The 19,971-nt window shown below is 40.0% G+C and overlaps 1 protein-coding gene across 10 annotated transcripts in view; it reads left to right on the top strand.

The window, feature by feature from the left end:
* Positions 1-1,802: 1,802 nt before the first annotated feature.
* The window catches only part of TCF12 (transcription factor 12), a 377,037-nt gene continuing 358,868 nt past the window's right edge, over positions 1,803-19,971 (top strand). For 2 of the 10 annotated variants that reach the window (XM_019441997.2, XM_019441995.2), the window contains exons 1-3: positions 1,826-2,029; positions 3,012-3,108; positions 4,197-4,269. In XM_019441997.2, the coding sequence (XP_019297542.1) occupies positions 3,034-3,108; positions 4,197-4,269 (148 nt within the window). In that variant the 5' untranslated portion in view covers positions 1,826-2,029; positions 3,012-3,033. Of the gene's footprint in view, positions 2,030-3,011; positions 3,109-4,196; positions 4,270-19,971 lie in introns of those variants that run through there. The other 8 variants (XM_019441996.2, XM_019441993.2, XM_019441990.2 and 5 more) reach the window with 7 other exon arrangements.

Genomic DNA, 19,971 nt, shown 5'->3' with positions numbered 1-19,971 from the left:
CTGGGTTCAGAAGCCATTTGATGCAAAGCTCAAAAACATCATCAAAGATCATATCAATTTGCTTTCTCCATGCCTGCTTTATTTTAACCTAGCCAGACCTTGTGGTTGGAAAATGGCTGCCCATAGTCCAGGGGCTCCTTAAATTTTTTTTTTTTCATACAACATGTTGGTGATATACCTTCAATTTTTGTTGTTATGCCCTCTGATTTTTGGAGTACATGCAAAAAGAGGAGGCTGACGCTGAAGTTCTCTTGAAATATGAAACAAAAACTTCCCTGAAAGTCCACAGCAAATTGCTCCTCTCGTCCCAAATTGTGTCATGCCCATTGCCAACCAGTAAACTAGTAACTGTGGTAGGGATGGGATTATGCTGCTTTATTTAGGTTGGAATTAATTCTAATTTGCTTATATTGGAACCACATGCTCCAGTATGCAGTCAAGGCTCGGATATGACGGCTAAGAACATGGGGTGTTAACCTAGATAACTGAGAGTGGATAACGAAGAAGCTACCACAGGATTTGGTACAAGGTCTGGAGCGTGGCCGTTGACAACGTCATGGAAACCCCTAGCCCCAAGCCCCAAATGCCTTCTCTCTCTGGACAGCTTGGGTTGTAATAAAGTATAGCAATTGCATATTTGCAGCTGAATCTACCTCTTTCTTTCCATGCAAATCTGGGCTCCAATGACTCCTTCATGTCGTTGCCCTCAAGCCTTTGGCCGCTTCCTTCAATTTGTTAACGTTGGGTGTGTCTTCTTTCTTCTGTGTTTGTTCTGCCTGGCCCTTACTGCACTCACTGAACCAAGAGAGTTAAACACTGGCTGCCATTGGAAAAAAACCTTACTTCCATTTCCAAACTGAAAGGAATTGAGGTCTATTTTGTCTTCTTTTTATTGTTTGGGGCTTCTTCAGGCCAAGTTCAGAACTTGCGCCAAAATAGTGGCTTTGCGATCAAACCTCCTTGGGCCATCTCTGCAAGATGAAGGCACTGGCTTGATCCATTTCCAAGAACTCTTCCCCGCTGTCCAATTCGGTGGCCCCCAACCAGGATTCGCGTGGGAAGAGGTGATTGTAGACTTGAGGGCTTGTGTAGTGGAGTGTTTGGGTACCTGAAGCCCACGCTGCTTTGTGTGGTTTGAGGGAGCTTTTGCCCCTTTTCTGTCATTCTGCTCAGCAACGAATTCGACCAGCGGCACCTACTCCGAGCGCGGACCGAAGAGGCTCAGTCTCCCTTCATCACGCACGAATTTTCCGCGCCGAGCGCTGCGCAGCCGCCAGGGCTGCAACGACCGAGCCAGGCCGAGTGCGGCGTCCGGCGTCCAACGCGGCTTGCTTGGGAACAGGAGCCTCCAGGGCTCTGCGGCCTCGGGCTGGGTGGCCTGGGCAACGGATCCAGATGCGCCCGCAGCTGCGTCTCCTCCGCGCCGCTCTGCCGCCCGAGGCAGAAGCGGGACAAACCAGAGGAGGCGCCGCGGTGCCTGTCGCCCTGCTCCCGGGGGCACCGACGAGGCGCCCTCCGCGGGCGGCCCGGCCCTGCTTCGCGGGGTGCCTGCGCGCGTCTCCCGCCCCTCTCCGGCGGCCCCCACTCCGTCCCGCCTCACCCCACCGCGGGCTTTGTCCACCGGCCGCGCGGCGGCCCCTCCCCGTTCCCGCCGGCTCCTCCCCACCCCCTCCGCTGGCCCCACTTCCTCGGCGCAGGCTGCTGGAGCGCGCCGGGGACGAAAGGGTTAACCCGGGGCTCTTCCCGGCGCGGAGGGATCCGGAGCCGAGCCGAGCGCGGTGCTGAGGCCGCCTCAGCGAAAAAAATGTCCGCCTGAGGAGACCCACAAGTTCTATTCGGGGGGACCGCCAGCCCGCCCCGGGAGGAAGGGGCGGCCAGGCCCGAGAGCCGCCTCCCCCGCCCGGATCCGAAAGCTCGCGCGGGGCAAAGTGAGCCGAGCCGCCGGGAGGTACAAGGGGAAGCCCGAGCCCGCTCTCCCGGCCAAAGTGAACTTTAATCGGGGTGGTTGGATGCGGAGACGGGGCGGCAGGTAATTGCGGAGAGACGAGCGGGAGGGGTACGCCGTGGCGGGGCTAGGGGCTGAGGGGCGCCGCCACGTCTCTGCCGGAGCGGAGGCGCCCCCGGCCCGCGCCCCAACTCCTCTCCCCTTTGTACAGAGGCGAGCCTGGGGTTCCCTCCAACTTGGGGAGCGGAGTGGGGACGGAGGCGAGAGTCGCGGACGGCCAGGCCCGCGGGCGGCGCGCTCGGCCTGCGCGCCCCGTTCGGCACTGGGCTCCAGCTCCGGGGCGCGCGGGAGAGCAGGCTGCTTCGGCCGCCGCGCCGGGCTCATTGTTCGGCAGGTCCGGGGCTGGCCGGCCGCGGGCAGGGTAGCAAAAGTGGGAGGAGGCCGAGCCAGGGGAGGAGGGCGCCGGGTAAGAGCGAGATTAGTTGTCGGGGTTTGTATTTTCTTTTTAAAAACGTCCCTGGGACGCGCGGGGGTTGCTTTTCGACCCCCGGGGCCCGCTGGGGACGTCCGGGCGGCGGCGGCGGCAGACGCGGGCCTGCGAGCGGCGCGTTCCCTGCAACTTGTCAGTTCTATTGTTGCCGAGCCAGTGAGTCACTTCGCATCTCCCCTCGTCGCCACTCCGCTCACTGGACGCCTAGTCGCCCCTCACCCCGCCCCCCGAGACCCCCGCCCGGCCGGGCGCAGCGCCGAGCACCCGGCTGGCCGCGCGGGGTGGGGGCGCCGGGGAGGGGGCACCGGGGAGGGGGCAGGGTTGGGCTCGGAAACTTGCAGGAGAGGCGGCGAGTTGCGGGAGCCGCCGCGACGCTCCCGGGCCGCGCGGAGGAACGCGTGGATTCACCGACCCGGCGCGGTGCTGGGCTCTCCTGCCCCCTGCCCGCGCGGCGGTGGGAACGAGTTGAGTGCTGGAAATCAGCCCAGAGCTCTCGGTCCTGCCCTACGCCCCTCTTCTTCCCCTCACACACTTTGGGCCGTGGTGGTCTCTCTGAGCCTGTTTCCTCTGCCTTAGGACCTGCTAGAAGTGACCGAAGATGAATCCCCAGCAGCAGCGCATGGCCGCTATAGGGACCGATAAGGAGCTGAGCGACCTGCTGGACTTCAGTGCGGTATGAGAGCTTTCCGCGGCATCTTGGGGTTCTGCTGAGGTTTACGAAAGAAAGAAAGAAAAAAAAGAAAAAGAAAGAAAGAAAGAGAAAAAGAAAGAGAGGAAAAAAGGCGGGGGGGTGGTGGTGGTGTGGGAAGCGACGTGGAGACTAGGCAGCGTGAACTCCATCTGCTTTGAGCAGTAGTTCTCAGGGCTGGAGTCCAGCTCCCCCAAGTTGGACACCTGAACTTTGATGTAATGTCTAGACTTGCAGATTTAAAACTTTAATGCCAGAGGGGTCATTTGATTGAACCAGTTAAAAGGAGAACAATGTAACCATGAGCTTTGGTTGAGTCACCCTCTGACCCTGATGATTCTTAGGGATTTTGAACTTTGAATGAAAAAAGAAAATTATTTTTTTCTGCACTCTATTTCCCTCCCTGAGATGTGATAGAATTTATGATATCTGAAAGATGTCAGTTATGAGAAAGTAAGATAGAGGCTGGAATTTCCATTCTTTTTGGCTGAACACTTTTAAGTACGTAAATTTATGTGTGTGAATGTGTATATGTATGTATATGTGTGCATAAGTAAGGTATATGTATTTTAAAGTTTTTACCATAGGAAATGATTGACAAGAATAGCTTAAACCGAAGAAAGCCTACTGCCTTTATCTCTCATGGGCTGAATTCCTTTATTAACTGTTGTTAGGAGGCAGGACCAACACCTACTTTATAAAACTGGGTTATAATGGATCCTTACTGTATGTAGTAGTTTCTTTGGGTATGATTCTGACTATGTGGTAATGTAAATGTGAGATTTCTGTTAGAAAGTAAAGGTGATGGACATAAATTTGCCATTTAAACTTAATAATTTTAGACTTTCTCATGTAAATGAGTGGGTTTTGAGAACAGAATATAACCAATATTTCTAAGTAGTATTAGGAAATAATATCACTGAGTGTAATTGCCTTTGTGGGTCTGAATGTATATCTCCATTTTATCTTAACTTCCTTCTAAAATACGTAACTGATGGCTCTTGGCGGACTTTTGTTTGCAAGGAGTCTAGAAGAATTTCAGGACTAACAGATACATTTGGGTTATTTTGTAGATGTTTTCTCCACCTGTTAATAGTGGGAAAACCAGACCAACAACACTGGGAAGCAGTCAGTTCAGTGGATCAGGTAAGATGGTATCTAAAATCAGGAACTCTTATTTTGGTGTTTGATACATGTTAGTAGAAAAATATGAAGTATTTTAATATCTTCATGCCATTCTGTTGTGTCCATTTCAAATTAGAAGCAAAAACAAGCCTCAGATGGGCTGTTGACTTTAGGATCCATTGATATTTCTATAAGAATTTAAATATCGATGTAAAATTCTTCTGTTTTCCATGAATCTTTAAGTTGAATTTGTCTTCTTTGAGTACAAGGGATCATATCCTGCCTCTGTGTTTGGACAAGTACCAGAAAAAAGGCTCTGTGGTCCATGTGTGGTCTATATATAGTTTTTTTTAAATGTTTGTTTACATATGTATATTTTTAAATTTTGCTAAAATTTGAGCCTATTAGCATTATTAAACCTTTGTGTTCTAAAAATTTGGTAAAATATTATTGTATGCATATTGAGTCAAGTAAGAATTAGTAAGACTTATTTTAAAAGGTGGCTATTCCCTTGGAAGTCTGGAGCAAATTAAAAATGGGGACAGTTTTAAAAATGTTCAAGGAACAAATGTTACAAATAAATGAATAGAAAGATTTATTTCCAAATGATATCTGTTAGATGACTGAATTCTACATTCAGATTACATTAGAATAATATTTAGAATAAGTTTAATAAGATTCCTATTCCTACATTAGCGCTGTGGTCTTTAAATTTACTTTATATTTATAACTATTCTCCATTATTTTTATCTCATATTTCTTAAGTATGCATTTGTTTTTTCCCCTAACTTATTTAAACTCGTGATTTCAAAACTAAACAGTCCAGAAGCAAGGTCCATTCCAGTGTACAAAAGCTATAATTTTCTTTTTAAGTTAAACTTATTCCTTAGTTCTCAAAGACGAAAAAATAACTAATGCCATGGACAGCGTCATCTTAAGAAAACCAGCTGTCAAATCCCTAGACTGAAATTTAGTAACTGCTCTTTGACCGGTGCTTGTATTTTCCCTATTAAAATGATAGTTGATTTCTTAAGATACTGTGAGAGCAAAACACGAGGAAAGAAGGAAATGTCATTACCTAGAACATTTTTACCACTTTATATTTAAAAAGTGTTTCTATTTAAAAATAGTTCACTAACATAATTTATTAACATTTGTATTTCATGATGAAATTGCAGTTCATGGGTAAAATATAGCATGCTGTTTAACACCTCAAATAAATAAAATAAAAACACTTTAGGTTTTAAACATCCTAAAGGCTAATATAAACCTATTCAAAAGGATATGATAAAATATCAGTAGTTAATGTAGAAGAAGGCTATATATTTTCTTTACTACTGTTTTGACTGTATCTCAATTTTTGCAACTAATAATTCATTTTCCAGTACTTTCAGATTTAGTTTGATACATAGTAGATACTTACTATATTTCCTTAAATAAGTAGTGATATTACTGTTTTAGTAGGTTCCAGCTTGAATTATGGAAAATGTATTTAACTGACATTCATTGATAAGAAGGACATGAACTTTAGAAAATTGATATCAGAAATACTTTGGTTTTAGAATAAAGGCAATTATATTTTTTTCACTTTTAAAAATTAATGTATGATTTATGTAGTGTGTGAAATTAGAAAGTATGTGTGAACTTGGTTTGTATTATTATAAGCATGACATTGGAGCATTTGTGAGCCTTCTTTCTGTCGCTTGCATTATACGATGAAAAAATTATTTTTCAGCATTGCAGAAGTAGTCATACAGTATTTGATTCTTTGGAGTGGGAAATTTTTAATTTTAAAACTGTTAGGTTTGTTACTTATCTGTTGAAAGTTTGACCTTAAACACATGTGTTCAGTGGACATGGTAATATTTATTTCAGTGGTTTGTTTTAAATTCCAGGGAAAAAAAGGCATGACCTTTAATAATTAGTGAATAGATTTAAATTTTTGGGAAAGGACAATGGCATGAGTGATTATTTTATATTAGTGTATTGGTAGATAAAGATTTTCTATAGCTATTTTTTGTTGAAGAAATTGGTACAACAATATTATTTTCTTTATATGGTTTATTGCCATCTGAATTATCTTCTGTCCTGATTTCGAAAGATACATGATACGTCCTAATGCCAGTTTATTTGCAGTATAAAAGGAGCTGAAGATCTGATTTTCTTTCTGAAGAACTGACTTAAAGATTAGAGGTTTTTTTGGGTTTTTTTTGGTCTTTGGAGTAACATTGTAAAACGCCCGTCTTTTGCCTCATGAAAACTGTAGTTGTGCGGAATAATTTTTTTTCTTATGTTCTTTTTGAGGATGACTTAATTTCACATTGGGCTTTTTTTGAGAAAAAAAATAATACATTTAGAATTTCTTTAGCTGAAAACATATTTTGCAGTGCATATTTTTTTTTAATCTTATTCCTAAAACAAATAACATATAATAGCTGATACTTCTTCAGAAGTGACTGGAAAAAATGCATATGTATTTACTATTACTTACTTGACTGGAGAAATCTGTTACAATGCTATTTCTTTATCAAGGTGTACATTTTCTTGGAATTATGATCATAAGACTGAATTTGCCCCCTTGGTAGGACAGAGTCTGAGATGTTCTTATAAGTGACCTTGAGAGGTATTTCTCTTTGTAGGCGTTAAAAGTGAGGTACTATGTTAGAGGCCAGTGTATCAGGGGAAAACTTGATTAAAGGATTGGCAAAATGGAAGGAAGTAGTTCATTCAGGTGTTTAAGTCTGCTTTCCCCTCCCACTTCAGAATTTTGAGTGTGTGATACTGGGTTTAATTTTTAGTAGTTTTTTTTTTTTTAATGTTTATTTATTTATTTTGAAAGAGAGAGAGAAAGAATGCTTGCATGTGTGCAGGTGCTGCAGAGAGAGAGGGAGAGAGAGAATCCCAAGCAGTCTCAGTTCTGTCATTGCAGAGGCTGACGTGGGGCTCAGTGTCATGAACCATGAAACCATGACCTGAGCCGAAATCAACAGTCGGAAGTTTAACCAACTGATCCAGCCAGGTGCCCATATTTTTAGTAGTTTAAACGTTTACATGATACTCCCCAAATTTCCTTTATTAGCTTTTGAATCCAAGTAGTAAAACATATTGGAAGGAAGTGGGATAAATTCATTTTGTAAGCTATTTATATATAATGTGTCTATTTGTGTTTGATATTTCTAGAAAGTTATTTTAATTAGCAAGTAAAGCTTTACTTTTCGTTACTCAAAGCAGACTTTTGTAGCATGATAGATTTCTTCTTGCTCAAGAGTTTTGGAAATAATTGTAAGAACTCTTTACCAGCTCTTAATTTTTAAAAGGAATACAATTTTTCATTCTTAAGTTACTTACTGCTTTTTTGTGGGAAAATTTTTCACTTGTACAAGCTTTATGCTTTTAGAAAGTATTGATATAGGGCCAGAAAAAAATGAGTTGTCATTAAATTAAAATTTTTAATTAAACTTTTTGTCTCATGATAATTTAGATTCATATACATATGAAGGCATATATTCATATAATTTAAGAAACATTATAGAGTTCCCATGTATACGTTAGCAAGTTTTCCACAAAAGTAACATCTTGCCAAACCGTAGTACAATATTAGAACTAGGTTATTGACAGTGATACAGTGAGGATACCAAAACGTTTACATCACTGCAAGGATTCCAGGTGTTTCCCTTTTATATTTGCATCTGCTTCTCAAAAGTAATTAAAGAAAATCCATGGTAGATTAGTAAATATCTGCTCATCCTTTTAAACATGGAGTAAGCTTTTCAAATTGTTGTAGTATTATTTGTAGCATTTGAAAAAAAGTCAAGAAAGGAAACCAAATGTTTACCAATATGTGTTTTAACTGAACTGTAATATACATAGGAATGGTGATTTTAAGTAGAGGGTAAACTAGGTTTGCTCTTTTCATTTAAGGTATTTTAAGGTAATGAGCAGGGTGTGCTTCATAGTGTGTATTTATCAGTGTTAAAATTTGTAATAAACGTGTGGTAATATACGCTTGTTCAAATTTAATACTGTTATTTGGGTAACTGAACCATGTTGGACATTTGCTTCTGGCAAGTTCTGATGAATGAGAGTAACTGCATAGTCAGTAGGCATGTAAAGAAAAATATATTTTAGGATAAATATGGTCAGCTGTTAAGTGGCTCATTTAAGATAAAAGCTAAGTAGCAAAGGAGTCTTTTAGAGAAAAGGTGTATATGAAAGTTCCAACTTGGAAAAAAAAAAATTAAAGACAAGATTATAGCTGTGAGTATTGAATGCCTTTTAGAACAGTCCCTGTAGTGTTCCTTTAAGCAGTCATGGCTTATAATGTATTTGAAGAACAATTTGATTAGATAATGAGACTTACTTGTTATATACAGTGAGGCATACTTACCTGTAGTGAATTTTATTTTCATCTGTTTTCATTAACATTTTTAAAATCTTTTTCTAATGTTTATTTTTGAGAGAGAGAACACAAGCAGGGGAGGAGCAGAGAGAGAGAGAGAGAGACATACACACAGAATCCGAGGCAGGCTCCAGGCCCTGAGCTGTCAGCACAGAGCCCTATGCGGGGCCCGAACTCACAAGCTGTGAGATCATGACCTGAGCCGAAGTCACATGCTTAACCGACTGAGCCATGTAGGCACCTCTATTTTCATTAACAATTTATTTATTTTATTTTTAATGTTTATTTATTTTTGAGAGAGAGACAGAGCATGAGCAGGGGAGGAACAGAGAGAGAGGGAGACACAGAATCTGAAGCAGACTCCAGGCTTTGAGCTGACAGCACAAAGCCTGATGCGGGGCTTGAACCCACCAACAGTGAGATCATGACCCGAGATCATGAGCCGAGCCAAGTCCTGAAGTCGGACTGAGCCACCCAGGTGCCCCTTCATTAACAATTTAAATACGAGGTCAACTTTCTGTCTTTTAGGATATCTTTTAGTATATCTTTTTCTTTGAGTTTTAAAATAATTGTTTTGGAATAGGAAGATGAAGGTGCAGATACCCAACCTTAAATGTAAAAACAATTGATTTTACATTTTAGATTTAACGGGTGCCATTTAGAATAATCTCTTATTAAAGCCAGATAGTGTTTTCTGTTACTGAACAATTGGCAGTCATGCCTGGAATGTCACTGCCTGCTTAGTGTTGTGGAAGACTTGGATAGAACTCTCCCATAAGAGTAAAGTACCACTATTAGAGTCTCTTGGGGGGGAAAAAAAAGCTTTTTCTTAGCATGTGGGATACCTTTAAAAAAAAAATCATTTAATAAAATTGCTTTTGGGTATAATTTGAATATATTTTTTTGGATGAGGCCTTTGCAATTAGAAATATGATGCTTTTATGTTTAGGGAATAAAATGAGAAGATAAAGGTTGAAATATGTCAGTTCTAAAGACTAATGAATGACTTTGTTAAATAGTGGAGCCATACATATTTCATATTTATTAGTTAATTGCATATTTAGTATCTACTTTATGCAGATACTTTGTGCTAGTCTAGTAGCTTTCAGGAAGGTGGGAAATGGAGAAGGACATAGATCAAAAAAAGTGGAGGCATTCCATTTTCTTAAAAAAAATTTTTTTTTTTTTACATTTATTTATTTTTTGAGAGACCGAGAGCATGAGTGGGGAGGGCACAGAGAGAGAGGAAGTCACAGATACCAAAGCAGGCTCCAGGCTCTGAGCTTTCAGCACAGAGCCCGATGCGGGGCTCAAACTCACAAACCGCGAGATCATGACCTGAGCCGAAGTCGGACTCTTAACCGACTGAGCCACCCCGGCGTCCCGAGGCATTCCATTTTCTAGATATGATGATAACATGTAAAATTGTGGGGTAAACTAATGTGACCTAAGAAAATATCAACAACTACATATTAATGTAGTTAAAATTGAACGTGTGAGAATGAGAATGTGCTGAGGAGTCAGGGAACTGTCTTAAGGAAAACTCAGAGATCTTGAATTTAGAGTTTATTTTTGAAGGAGATATGGAAAATGAATTAGGGAAGAGAAGAACTGGCCTCCTAGATGTGGAGTAGCATGGAAAGATACCCGGAAATGGGATTTGACTTGCTCCAAGGTGCTATACAGTTCAGGGAAAGAGAAGCTGGTTTTTATTGATCGCCACCGCACTCCTGGAGTAGCTCATATTTACATACTATTATCTGGAGCCGACTACATATCTTCAAATCCAGTCATTGCTGCTTATTAATTGGGTGATCTTGGGTAAATTGCTTAACCTGTCTGTGCTTCTTTTTCTTAATCTGTAAAATAGGACTAATAGTAGCTATCCTCATAGAGTTGTTAGGAATATTAATTGAGTTAATACAGGTAAAGCTCCAAGATGAGTGCTTGGCACCTAGTTAGCTCTGGTGGAGTGAATTGTTAGCGGTTAGACAATAGAATAAGGAAAGCATTTGTTCATTCAGGAGGCTAATGTGCTAATCTAGAGGTGAGCTGGTGAAGGTTGGACTTGGTATTAGTATAGGGAGTAGGAAGGAAAAATACAGAAGAAAAAGATTGACAGAATTTGAAAGATTGGATTTCGGTAGGTAAGAGAAATGGCTTAAGATTGCAGTTCTAGAATAACTGGAGGGTGATAGTGCTGAATTTTTTTGAGCACTTTTAGTTTCACACTACCTGGGACTCTTCTAGCTAATTTTGGAATTTATGAGAGAAGAGTGCTTGGAGATGAGTTAAAGATGTTGGTAAAAACAAACAAAAAATAGCAGCAACTCTTTTTTGCCTATAAAATTAATAGTTATCCTTGAAAAGAAAGTTGGAGAACAGAAAAAGCAACAAAGGAAAAAAAAATCCATTATTTCACTGTCCAGAGGAGATTGTTACATTTTGATTTATTTGGTTTTGTTTTTCCTATTAGTCCTATGTTTGCAAAGTTGAGATCTTAATGATGGTTTCATTTTATGTCCTCCTTTTTTATTTCACTTAATACTACGAACATTTTTCTCATGTTCTTAAAGATTCTTTTAAAACTTGATTTAAAATTGTGTGCTATTACATGGAATGGAGATAGCATAACTTATCAAATCCATTCTCTTACTGCTTGACATTTAGAGATTTTGTTAATTTGCTTTTTGTTATTAAAAAAATGTGATAGTGAACACCTTTTTGTACACATGTGTATTTTTATCCACACTTCAATTTCCTTTGGATAGGAGATGTAGATTTTGTTTTTTATGCCTGCAAGTTATAATTAAAGTTAAGAGAGTGAATGAATACCCTTAGGGAGATGAACTCAGAGGGAGATAAATTATCAGGCCAAGGATTGATGACAATGGTGAGTTAGATGTATAAAATTAGTGACTTTGGCTAATAATTTAATGTAAAAATACAATTTTTTATATATATGTGGAGTATAAGATGCATTAGATATAGATTTATATTTGTATATAAATTGGTTGTGTGGTGACTGGAGGGAATTCCTGTCATTCTTTGACCTGTGCTGACTGAAATGGAGTGGAATCTAATTGGAGTCTATCAGTGAGAGAGCCCTTAAATTCTTGACTTATAAGAGGGGTGCTGTCTGAGAGTGGGAGTAATTGGGTCCAGGAACCAAACAACTGGATTAGCATCAGTACTTTGCCACTTATTAGCTGGGTGGCCCTAGGTGACTAGGCAAATCATTTAAATGATCCGAGCATACTTTTCTTTCTTGTGAAAAGTGGATGATACTGCCTACCTTCAAAATCTTTAAGAGGATCAAACAGGATTATATATTGCCTGCCATATAGCAGCTTCAAAAATGGTAGCTGCCATTATTATTGTGGCACCCTTTTAGGTAATACTAATGATAATATTAATAATGAATAGTAATATTATAACCAGAATTATAGCCAATGTTTATTGAACTATTATTGTATACCAGGTGCTGTGCTAGTGGTAGTGGGGGTGAGGAAATAGATACCCCACAAGAGTACCATATCAAAGTTGCTTTTCAATGTCATAAAATTATATATATTGTCAAAAGTCTAAGAAGAAATCAGGTAGCAGAGTAGTTTTTTTAAATAATAATAAAAAAAAAAGTCCCTCCCCCCCCCAAAGAGTATTTTCAAAAGGTCATCAGGTACCTAAGAACCACCCCGCCTTTATCTACTTTTTTTTTTTGTGTGTGCAGTTGATTTCTTCTTAATACTGTCATTTTTTAGACTAGATATTGAATAGTGCAGAATGGTGGACAGAAATGTGTACACCTTTTGAAAACCCTCTTCCATGCTTAGGCATTGCCACTTGGATGTAATGTTTTCTCCATATTCTCTCCCTAGCTACTTGAAATTCTTTCCGGAATGATATGTAGTTTAAATAAATAAGTAAAATAAAAATTACGTGACCTGAGAGGATAGAATAGCTGGGAGACAGGTTGGAGAGAATGTTAAGAGTCTCTAGAGTAGAGCTTCTCCACTTTTTTCTTAATAGCAGAGGAGAAAGAACATAAACTCCCCTGGTAGCCTGAAGCAACACATTGCAAGTGAACACAAGAAATCTTATCTTAAAGATTTATGTGCATTTTACTTTCTACTCCCCAGCACAAACATATTTGTTGTAATATAAATATGTTTTAATTCATCATTGAGTAAAACTGAGATTGTAAGAACATGCATTGTGGCTGGCTTATAGCATTGCCTTCATCCTATTTTGCTTTGTATCTTTGGGGTTGGAGTGAGGGCAGGGTGGGATGCAGGCTTATACTATCCTTTTGTTAGTGAGAAGCCCAGGTCTAGAGCGTAGTCTTCAACTGTCTTTATGTATTCGTGGATCTTTTCTTGCTCCCACAGAGAAATTTGTTAGTAATGTCGCTTATCTTTGAAACTCTTGTTTTCTGTTTCCAGCCACATCATCCTGTAATTTCTTAACATGCCCATGACTTGAGAAGAAAATGCATATTTCTGTAGAGAGAGCTTTGTATTTTTTTGTTGTTGTTTCTTGTTTGAAACGTGCTCTCTTTTGTTCCAGGTTAAAAAATGTGTTTTCATAAAGACTAGGGTGAGTCATCCAAGCTACTCTAAGCTGACTGGGGACATAAAGATCATAATTAAAGATGACACTGAAATGTAAACAGATTAGGGATTGGTTACTAATTTTGATTGCATTGGGTCGTGACTCAGGGATGAAATTTTTGGAATAAAATAATAAAACAATTTAAGACAAGGTGCAGGACAGAAGAGATTACTTTAAAAAAAAAAGGGGGGGCGGTGCCTGAGTGGCTTAGTCAGTTAAGTGTTTGACTTCGGCTCAGGTCATGATCTTGTGGTTCGTTGGATCGAGCCCCACGTCAGACTCTGTGCTGACAGCTCAGAGCCTGGAGCCTACTTTGGATTCTTTGTCTCCCTCTCTCTCTGCCCCTCCTCTGCTCACACTCTTCCTCTCTCTGTCTCTCTTTCAAAAATAAATAAACATTAAAAAAAAAAAAAAAAACTAAAAAGACAACCACTGCTATGCCTTACCATGTTTTTGGCTATTAAAAATGTTGGCTCAAGGTGTCATTTTGTCAGATGTGTTTTAGGTGCTAGGAAAGTGCCTGAATTTGAACTGAGCGAGTTTTGTGAATTTGAAAGATTATTCCATTTACTCCAGTGAAATCTCTTCAGAGACATCACTCAAAAATTGGTTTCTTCTCTTCCAGTGGTTTTGCCAGTGAACCATTGTGAGGCTTTGAAATGAGCAGGATCAACTCATGATTACTATTCCACCACTTCATTGGTGGTTAATGTAGGGAACACAGGTTGAACTTAATGTGATCACGCAGCTTCAGTCAATGAGCAAATGTGCTGCTGCTCTCAGCAAGAGTTGTGAGTAGTGGTGGAGCACTGCAGGGATCCCTGCTAGGAGGGAATTACAGTCATCAGGCTTCTCAGTCCTTGAGGCATATGTTGTTTTGAGGTTGTTGAGAATAAATAAAAGGTTTGCTGTACCACTAGAGAGGAAAAAAATGCTAGGCTTCACTTTGAACTTATGGCAGAAGCATGATTTGGCCACAAGTTAATTTAGGGAATCTGAGTTTGTGTGGGTCTCAAGGAGCAAAAAACCTGAGTTAGCAGGTCCTCTTAGGTTTTTACTGTTCAGGAGCCCTACTATATCCAACTGACTTTGTCACCTGGTCAGAGGTTCATTGCCTATCTGTTTGGCATTGACATGCTAAGGCTTTATAATATGTTTTTCAGTGTTGGTCCCACCTTAAAGTTTAAGGGGAAAATTGTTTCATGTCCAGTCTCTTGGTGGGACCTTATAGACAGCTTGAATTGATTATGCCTTTCTAAGTAGGCAAGTAATTAGAGCCATTTCAAGACCCTACTAAATATCCTAAATGTCTCATCTAAGTATTGGCTAGTTTTTTTATTCTATAAGGGATAGCTTTATTTTTTTATTTATGTTTTTATTTTTATTTTTGAGAGAGAGACAGACTATGTGTGAGGGAGGGCCAGAGAGAGGGAAACACAGAATCTGAAGCAGGCTCCAGGCTCCGAGCCATCAGCACAGAGCCAGCCCCATTTGGGGCTTGAACCCACGAACCGTGAGATCATGACTTGAGCCAAAGTCCTACGCTTAGCCGACTGAGCCACCCAGGCGCCCTGCATAATTTATTCATTATACGTCAAGACCACCTTTTACCTGCCAAAAGTCCACAATATCTGATCTGTAAATTTTGAAATCCAAAAAGGTCTGAATCAATTTTTTTTTTAAATTCAGCTTAAATTATTTGTCAGATTTCAGTGGCATAATCTGACCTTATGTGAAGGGAGGTCGTTGAGAGTCTGTTTTCCTAGCTCTTTTGTGGTTACCAGGTGCTGAAGTGATTTGTAACCTATGGTATGTACACTGTATTTCTTTCTTAAATTTGAAAAAATGAATTCTAAAATCCACCTGTTCCAATGGATTTTTGAAAAGGTTTTATAGCTCTCCCTCTTGTGTATGTCTCCCAGGTATTTTTTACAATTCAAAATAAGAATTTCTTTTTTGGACTAAAAGTCTAGACTGAATAATTTATTATATTAAATACAGAAAAAATAATGGTGGTGGACTTGTTAACATAGAGGAAATTCTTCTTGGAATATAGGCTTTTCAGGCTGAGCTTTGCGTTTGAGTATTGTGGCCAGTACATTGATTTAGAGAATCAATTTCTGTTTTGAAGAGGGATATACTTTTTCATCTTTTGGACCAAAGAGTGTACTGATATTTCCCTGGTCAGTTTGCATGGAAATTTTCAGGGCGCTAGCAGAAGATATATTTACATACAGATATACAAGCCCACATAAAGATAATTATGTATATAATATATAAAGCTAACACTGTATGATCACCTTCAAAAGGCAGTCTCAACCCTGACATACCCAGTTTTAACTGTTGGCTGAGAACAAATAAGAGAAGCCTACCAAGTTATTTCCATGAAGAAAAGGAGGAGCTAAAATACAGTTTCGTATGGGACAAATGAACAAAACCCGTCTTTGGTAACTTTATTCTCTCCTTTTATTTGGTTAAAAGTTTCCATAGATTAGTAGCATAATGTTTATTCCTGCAATATACTCATTAAAGGCATCTCCACTGAAAACAAGCTGTGATTCTAGTGAGTGTGTGAAGTTTTCCTCAGGAGCCTGTCATTGGCTCAGTCTTATTATTGATAAAAACTACGAAAGTAGCAGTGAAACTAGTTTGTTGATTATCTGTTTTGATAATCATGTCAGGGGCATGTCAGTTGGCCATTTGGATTTTTCTGGTTACGTTACAAACCTGTTTCCTGAAGTGTTCCCAGTGATGCTGTCTTGAAACCATGAATACTTAAATAAGCTGAATTAAATAAATAAACTTTAATAAATAATTGAGTAATTAAATCCACTTAAAGTTTGCAGGGATTTGAGATGCTTTCCTGTAGGAACCCAGAACAGGCTATACAGCCAGTGTCTCTCTTGCCTTCATATTTACGTAATTTCCCTTGTAGTGCCACAAAGCACAGATGGAGTTTGGCTCTGGAGGCTTGCTAAACAAGTTGTGTAGCAGTAGTACTTTGTCCAATGAATGACTGAGGGAAGGAGGAGTTTCACTGTTAAAAGACTACTCTTTTAATGGTAGAAGTATTTTGTAAATACTTACTCATACACTATTCTCTTCATAATTCTTATAGGAAGTTGGTAACTTCATTTTGCAGAGGAAATAGAGAAATCAACAGTGATACACATTTGCCTGTGGTTTCTTATTGCCCCTCAGAAGTAGCAAACTGATGAGTTGTAGTTGCACCTGCACTGATACTAATCTCCACAGGGCAAGGTTTGTCTTGAGGGGGAATTTAATATCTCTAGAAATCTTTAAAATTTGTTGTTGTAACAGGAGACTTAAATGGTGTGATGTATTCTCCAAAAGAAAGTGCTTCAAAATTTATTTTTATTAAAAAGAAAACAAAATAATCAAAGCCTTCATACAATAAAAAAAAATTAAGTTATTACAAGATATTATATATAAAAAACTACAACTTGAAATGTCTTTAGGAGAGTGTAATTCTTTTTGTGCATGGTCTTATTGTCCAGCTGTCATCAGGCTTTGTGCTTTGGGAAGAAGATGGAATTTGATAGTTGTAAAATACTGGAATATTAACAGCTATTATTTAGTTGAGGTCTAAGAAAGAATGGTTGCTTCATAGTATGGAAAATTCTTTATTTTCACTTCCCCCTTTTCAAAGATTTAGTGTTTATTTAGTTATAAAGGCAAGTAAAAGCAGATGGAAAATAGTTATCCCAAGGGTAGTTTAAAAATGCTATTAAACATACAGAAGAGATTTTAATAAAAGTTGTTTAAATTTAATTTTGGCAACAGAACTTTCAATGCATTAAAATGAAGATACTTGTGCTTTTATTGTATTGAATGGTGCTGATTAGTCCATTTTGTATTTTCGTTTATTTAAAGGTGGACTGGGCTTTCATTTTGTTGAAGGGCATCTGTAGATATTTGACAGAGTACCTGGTAAAGTCTGGTTGTTTTTCAGTGGTCTTTGTAAGATCGTTTGTTTACATTTAAGGTGGTGGAGAATAGAGACACACTGCTGTATATTGGAAAGAGGAGGGTTTGCAGTCACAAAGTTTTGGTTCAGTGTTGGCTTTATCATTTACTAGATCTGTGATCTTAGGGCAGTGTGTTAACTTCTCTCAGTCTGTTTATCTTATGTGTAAAATGAGGGAAATAAAAATATTGCCTTAAGGGGTTGTGATAGTGATCAGGTTAAGTAATTTTTAAGGAATTTCCTTTCTAAAATGTGGAGACTTGTGGTTCTGCACAGATATTGGTTGTCCTGTTATGTCAGGTGGCAGAGCAACTCTGGAAGGGATTCTAAGCTTGCAAGTATATATGGAGAGAATGACTATTTATGCAAAACTCATACATTTCTGACAGTCACTTATTGAAGATTACATCAGGTGAATGCTCAAATTTTCTAAATTCTTCAGATGAATTCTTTCTCTCTTTGGTTAGATGGGTGATAGTGAGGCAAAAAAGTGAAGTTCTCACACACATTCTTTGTTAGAATTTTAAATTATATCCCAAACCATAGAGCTCTCAAAATTAGTATCCCTGAATCCTTTATTTTCAGCTTAGTTGTTTTAAATGTTTGTTGAGGATCTCTTTTAGTGACAAGGTTAATCCCAGGCTTAAGTAAGTGTGACAGCTGAATAGTTCTTAGGAATACTCTGCTTTTGCCTTGTTTGATGAGCACTAATCTGAACATATTTTTAGTTTTTCAGAGAGAGAGAGAGAGAGGGAGAGAGAGAGGGGGGCATGAGCAGGGTAGGGACAGAGAGGGAGACACAGAATCCAAAGCAGGCTCCAGGCTCTGAGCTGCCAGCACAGAGCCCGACATGGAGCTTGAACCCATGGACTGGGAGATCATGACTTGAGCCAAAGTCAGAAGCTTAACCAACTGAGCCACTCAGGTGCCTCTCTTTATTTATTTTTAATTAAAAATTTTTAAGGTTTATTTATTTTTGAGAGAGAAAGAGACAGAGTGTGAGTGGGGGAGGGGCAGGGAGAGTGGGAGACACAGAATCTGAAGCAGGCTCTGAGCTGTCAGTACAGAGCCCGACGTGGGACTTGAATCCACGAACCACGAGATCGTGACATGAGCTCAAGTCGGATGCTTAACCGACTGGGCTACCCAGGCACCCCATTTTTAAAAAGTTGTTTTAATGTTTATTTTTGAGAGAAAGAGAGCACGATTATGGGAGAGACAGAGAGAGAGGGAGACAGAGAATCAGAAGTAGGCTCTGTGATGTCAGCACAAAGCCTGACATGGGGCTCGAACCCACAAACCATGAGATCATGACCTGAGCCGAAGTTGGATGCTCAACCAACTGAGCCACCCAAGTGCCCCAAGAGTTTAACATTTTAAAGATTTAAAAGCATGGGATCTAGTGGATTTGGTATATTCCTGAGTGAGGACAAAAGAGTGCAAGGCTGAAGTTGGGACATGCATATGGAACTTCATCTGCTATATGCATGTGCTTGAAGCAGGAAGGGCTGTCTTACCCATAAATGACAAGGTATCAGGGTCTCTAGCTATCTGATGATGCTACTGATTCGGGTTTATGATTAGGGAAGATGAAGGCTTCCCCAGGTCCTACTACTGCCCCTTTCCATTTAGTGTGCTTGTCTGGCTATATAAAACACATGGCAGGGCACCTGGGGGTGCTCAGTTGGTTGAGCGTCCAACTTTGGCTCAGGTCATGATCTCACAGTTTGTGAGTTTGAGCCCCACCTCAGGCTCTGTGCTGACAGCTCAGAGCCTGGAGCCTGCTTCGGATTCTGTGTCTCCCTCTCTCTGCTCTTCCCCTGCTCACATGCTGTCTCTCTCTCAAAAATAAATAAAGATTAAAAATTTTTTTTTACAAAATAAATAAAACACCTGGCTTACCTTTTATTGGGAAATATTGGGGCTTTCCCTCTTTGTATGTATGTGTTTACGGGATTGTGTTGTTTAGAATTTTTCACTTTATTTTATTTTAAATCAGCAAATCCAAACTTTATAGAACCCAGAGCTGGTAGGCCTATTAGGGTGGTTTTGATGGAGGTTTGTGGACTTGTGGGCTCCATAGGAGCTACTTATTAAGTATTCTGGATAAGACAATGACTAGGTTTGGGTTATAGGATGATTTGACAGTCACTTAACTAGAGTCAAGAAAGTTCTGGAGCTTTCTGTCTCTGCATTCCCCATTGTAATAATTCCTCATGCTTTCTTGAAAAATCTGTATTAAATTGCAGTGATGTGAGAGTAGATGGTGAGACAGCAAAACGAGAGAGCATGGGAATGGAGATTGAGGGTTTCTGAATATAACTTCTCAGAACCCTGGGGCTGGGTGAAATAGCTTATTTTTTTCCATAGGTAATTGATGGCTTCCTCATTCCTGCTGCCAGCTCTGACCTGTAAACTTCACTGCTAGACCTTGCAGTAGTCTCCTCTCTGGGGCTCCTTGTGTCCATTTGCTCTCTTTTCCAGTCTTAGTCTGCTAAGCTGCCGTAACAAAATACCACAGACTGAGTGGCATAAACAGTTTATTTTCTAACAGTTCCAGAGGCTGGAAGTCTGAGCCCAGCATGGTCAGGTTCTCATATAGACTCTTCCTGGATTGCAGATGGCTGCCTTCTTGTTGTGTTCTCACATAGCCTTTCCTTAGTGTGTGTGGAGAGGGGGTTGGAGAAGAGAAAACTCTATGATGTCTTTTCTTATAAGGACACTA

The sequence above is a fragment of the Panthera pardus genome, unplaced genomic scaffold (assembly GCF_024362965.1).
Source record: "Panthera pardus isolate Hobbes unplaced genomic scaffold, ASM2436296v1 HiC_scaffold_24, whole genome shotgun sequence".
NCBI lineage: Eukaryota > Metazoa > Chordata > Mammalia > Carnivora > Felidae > Panthera > Panthera pardus.
The sequence above is the reverse complement of the archived record's forward strand: the minus strand, read 5'-3'. Positions and strand labels throughout refer to the sequence as shown.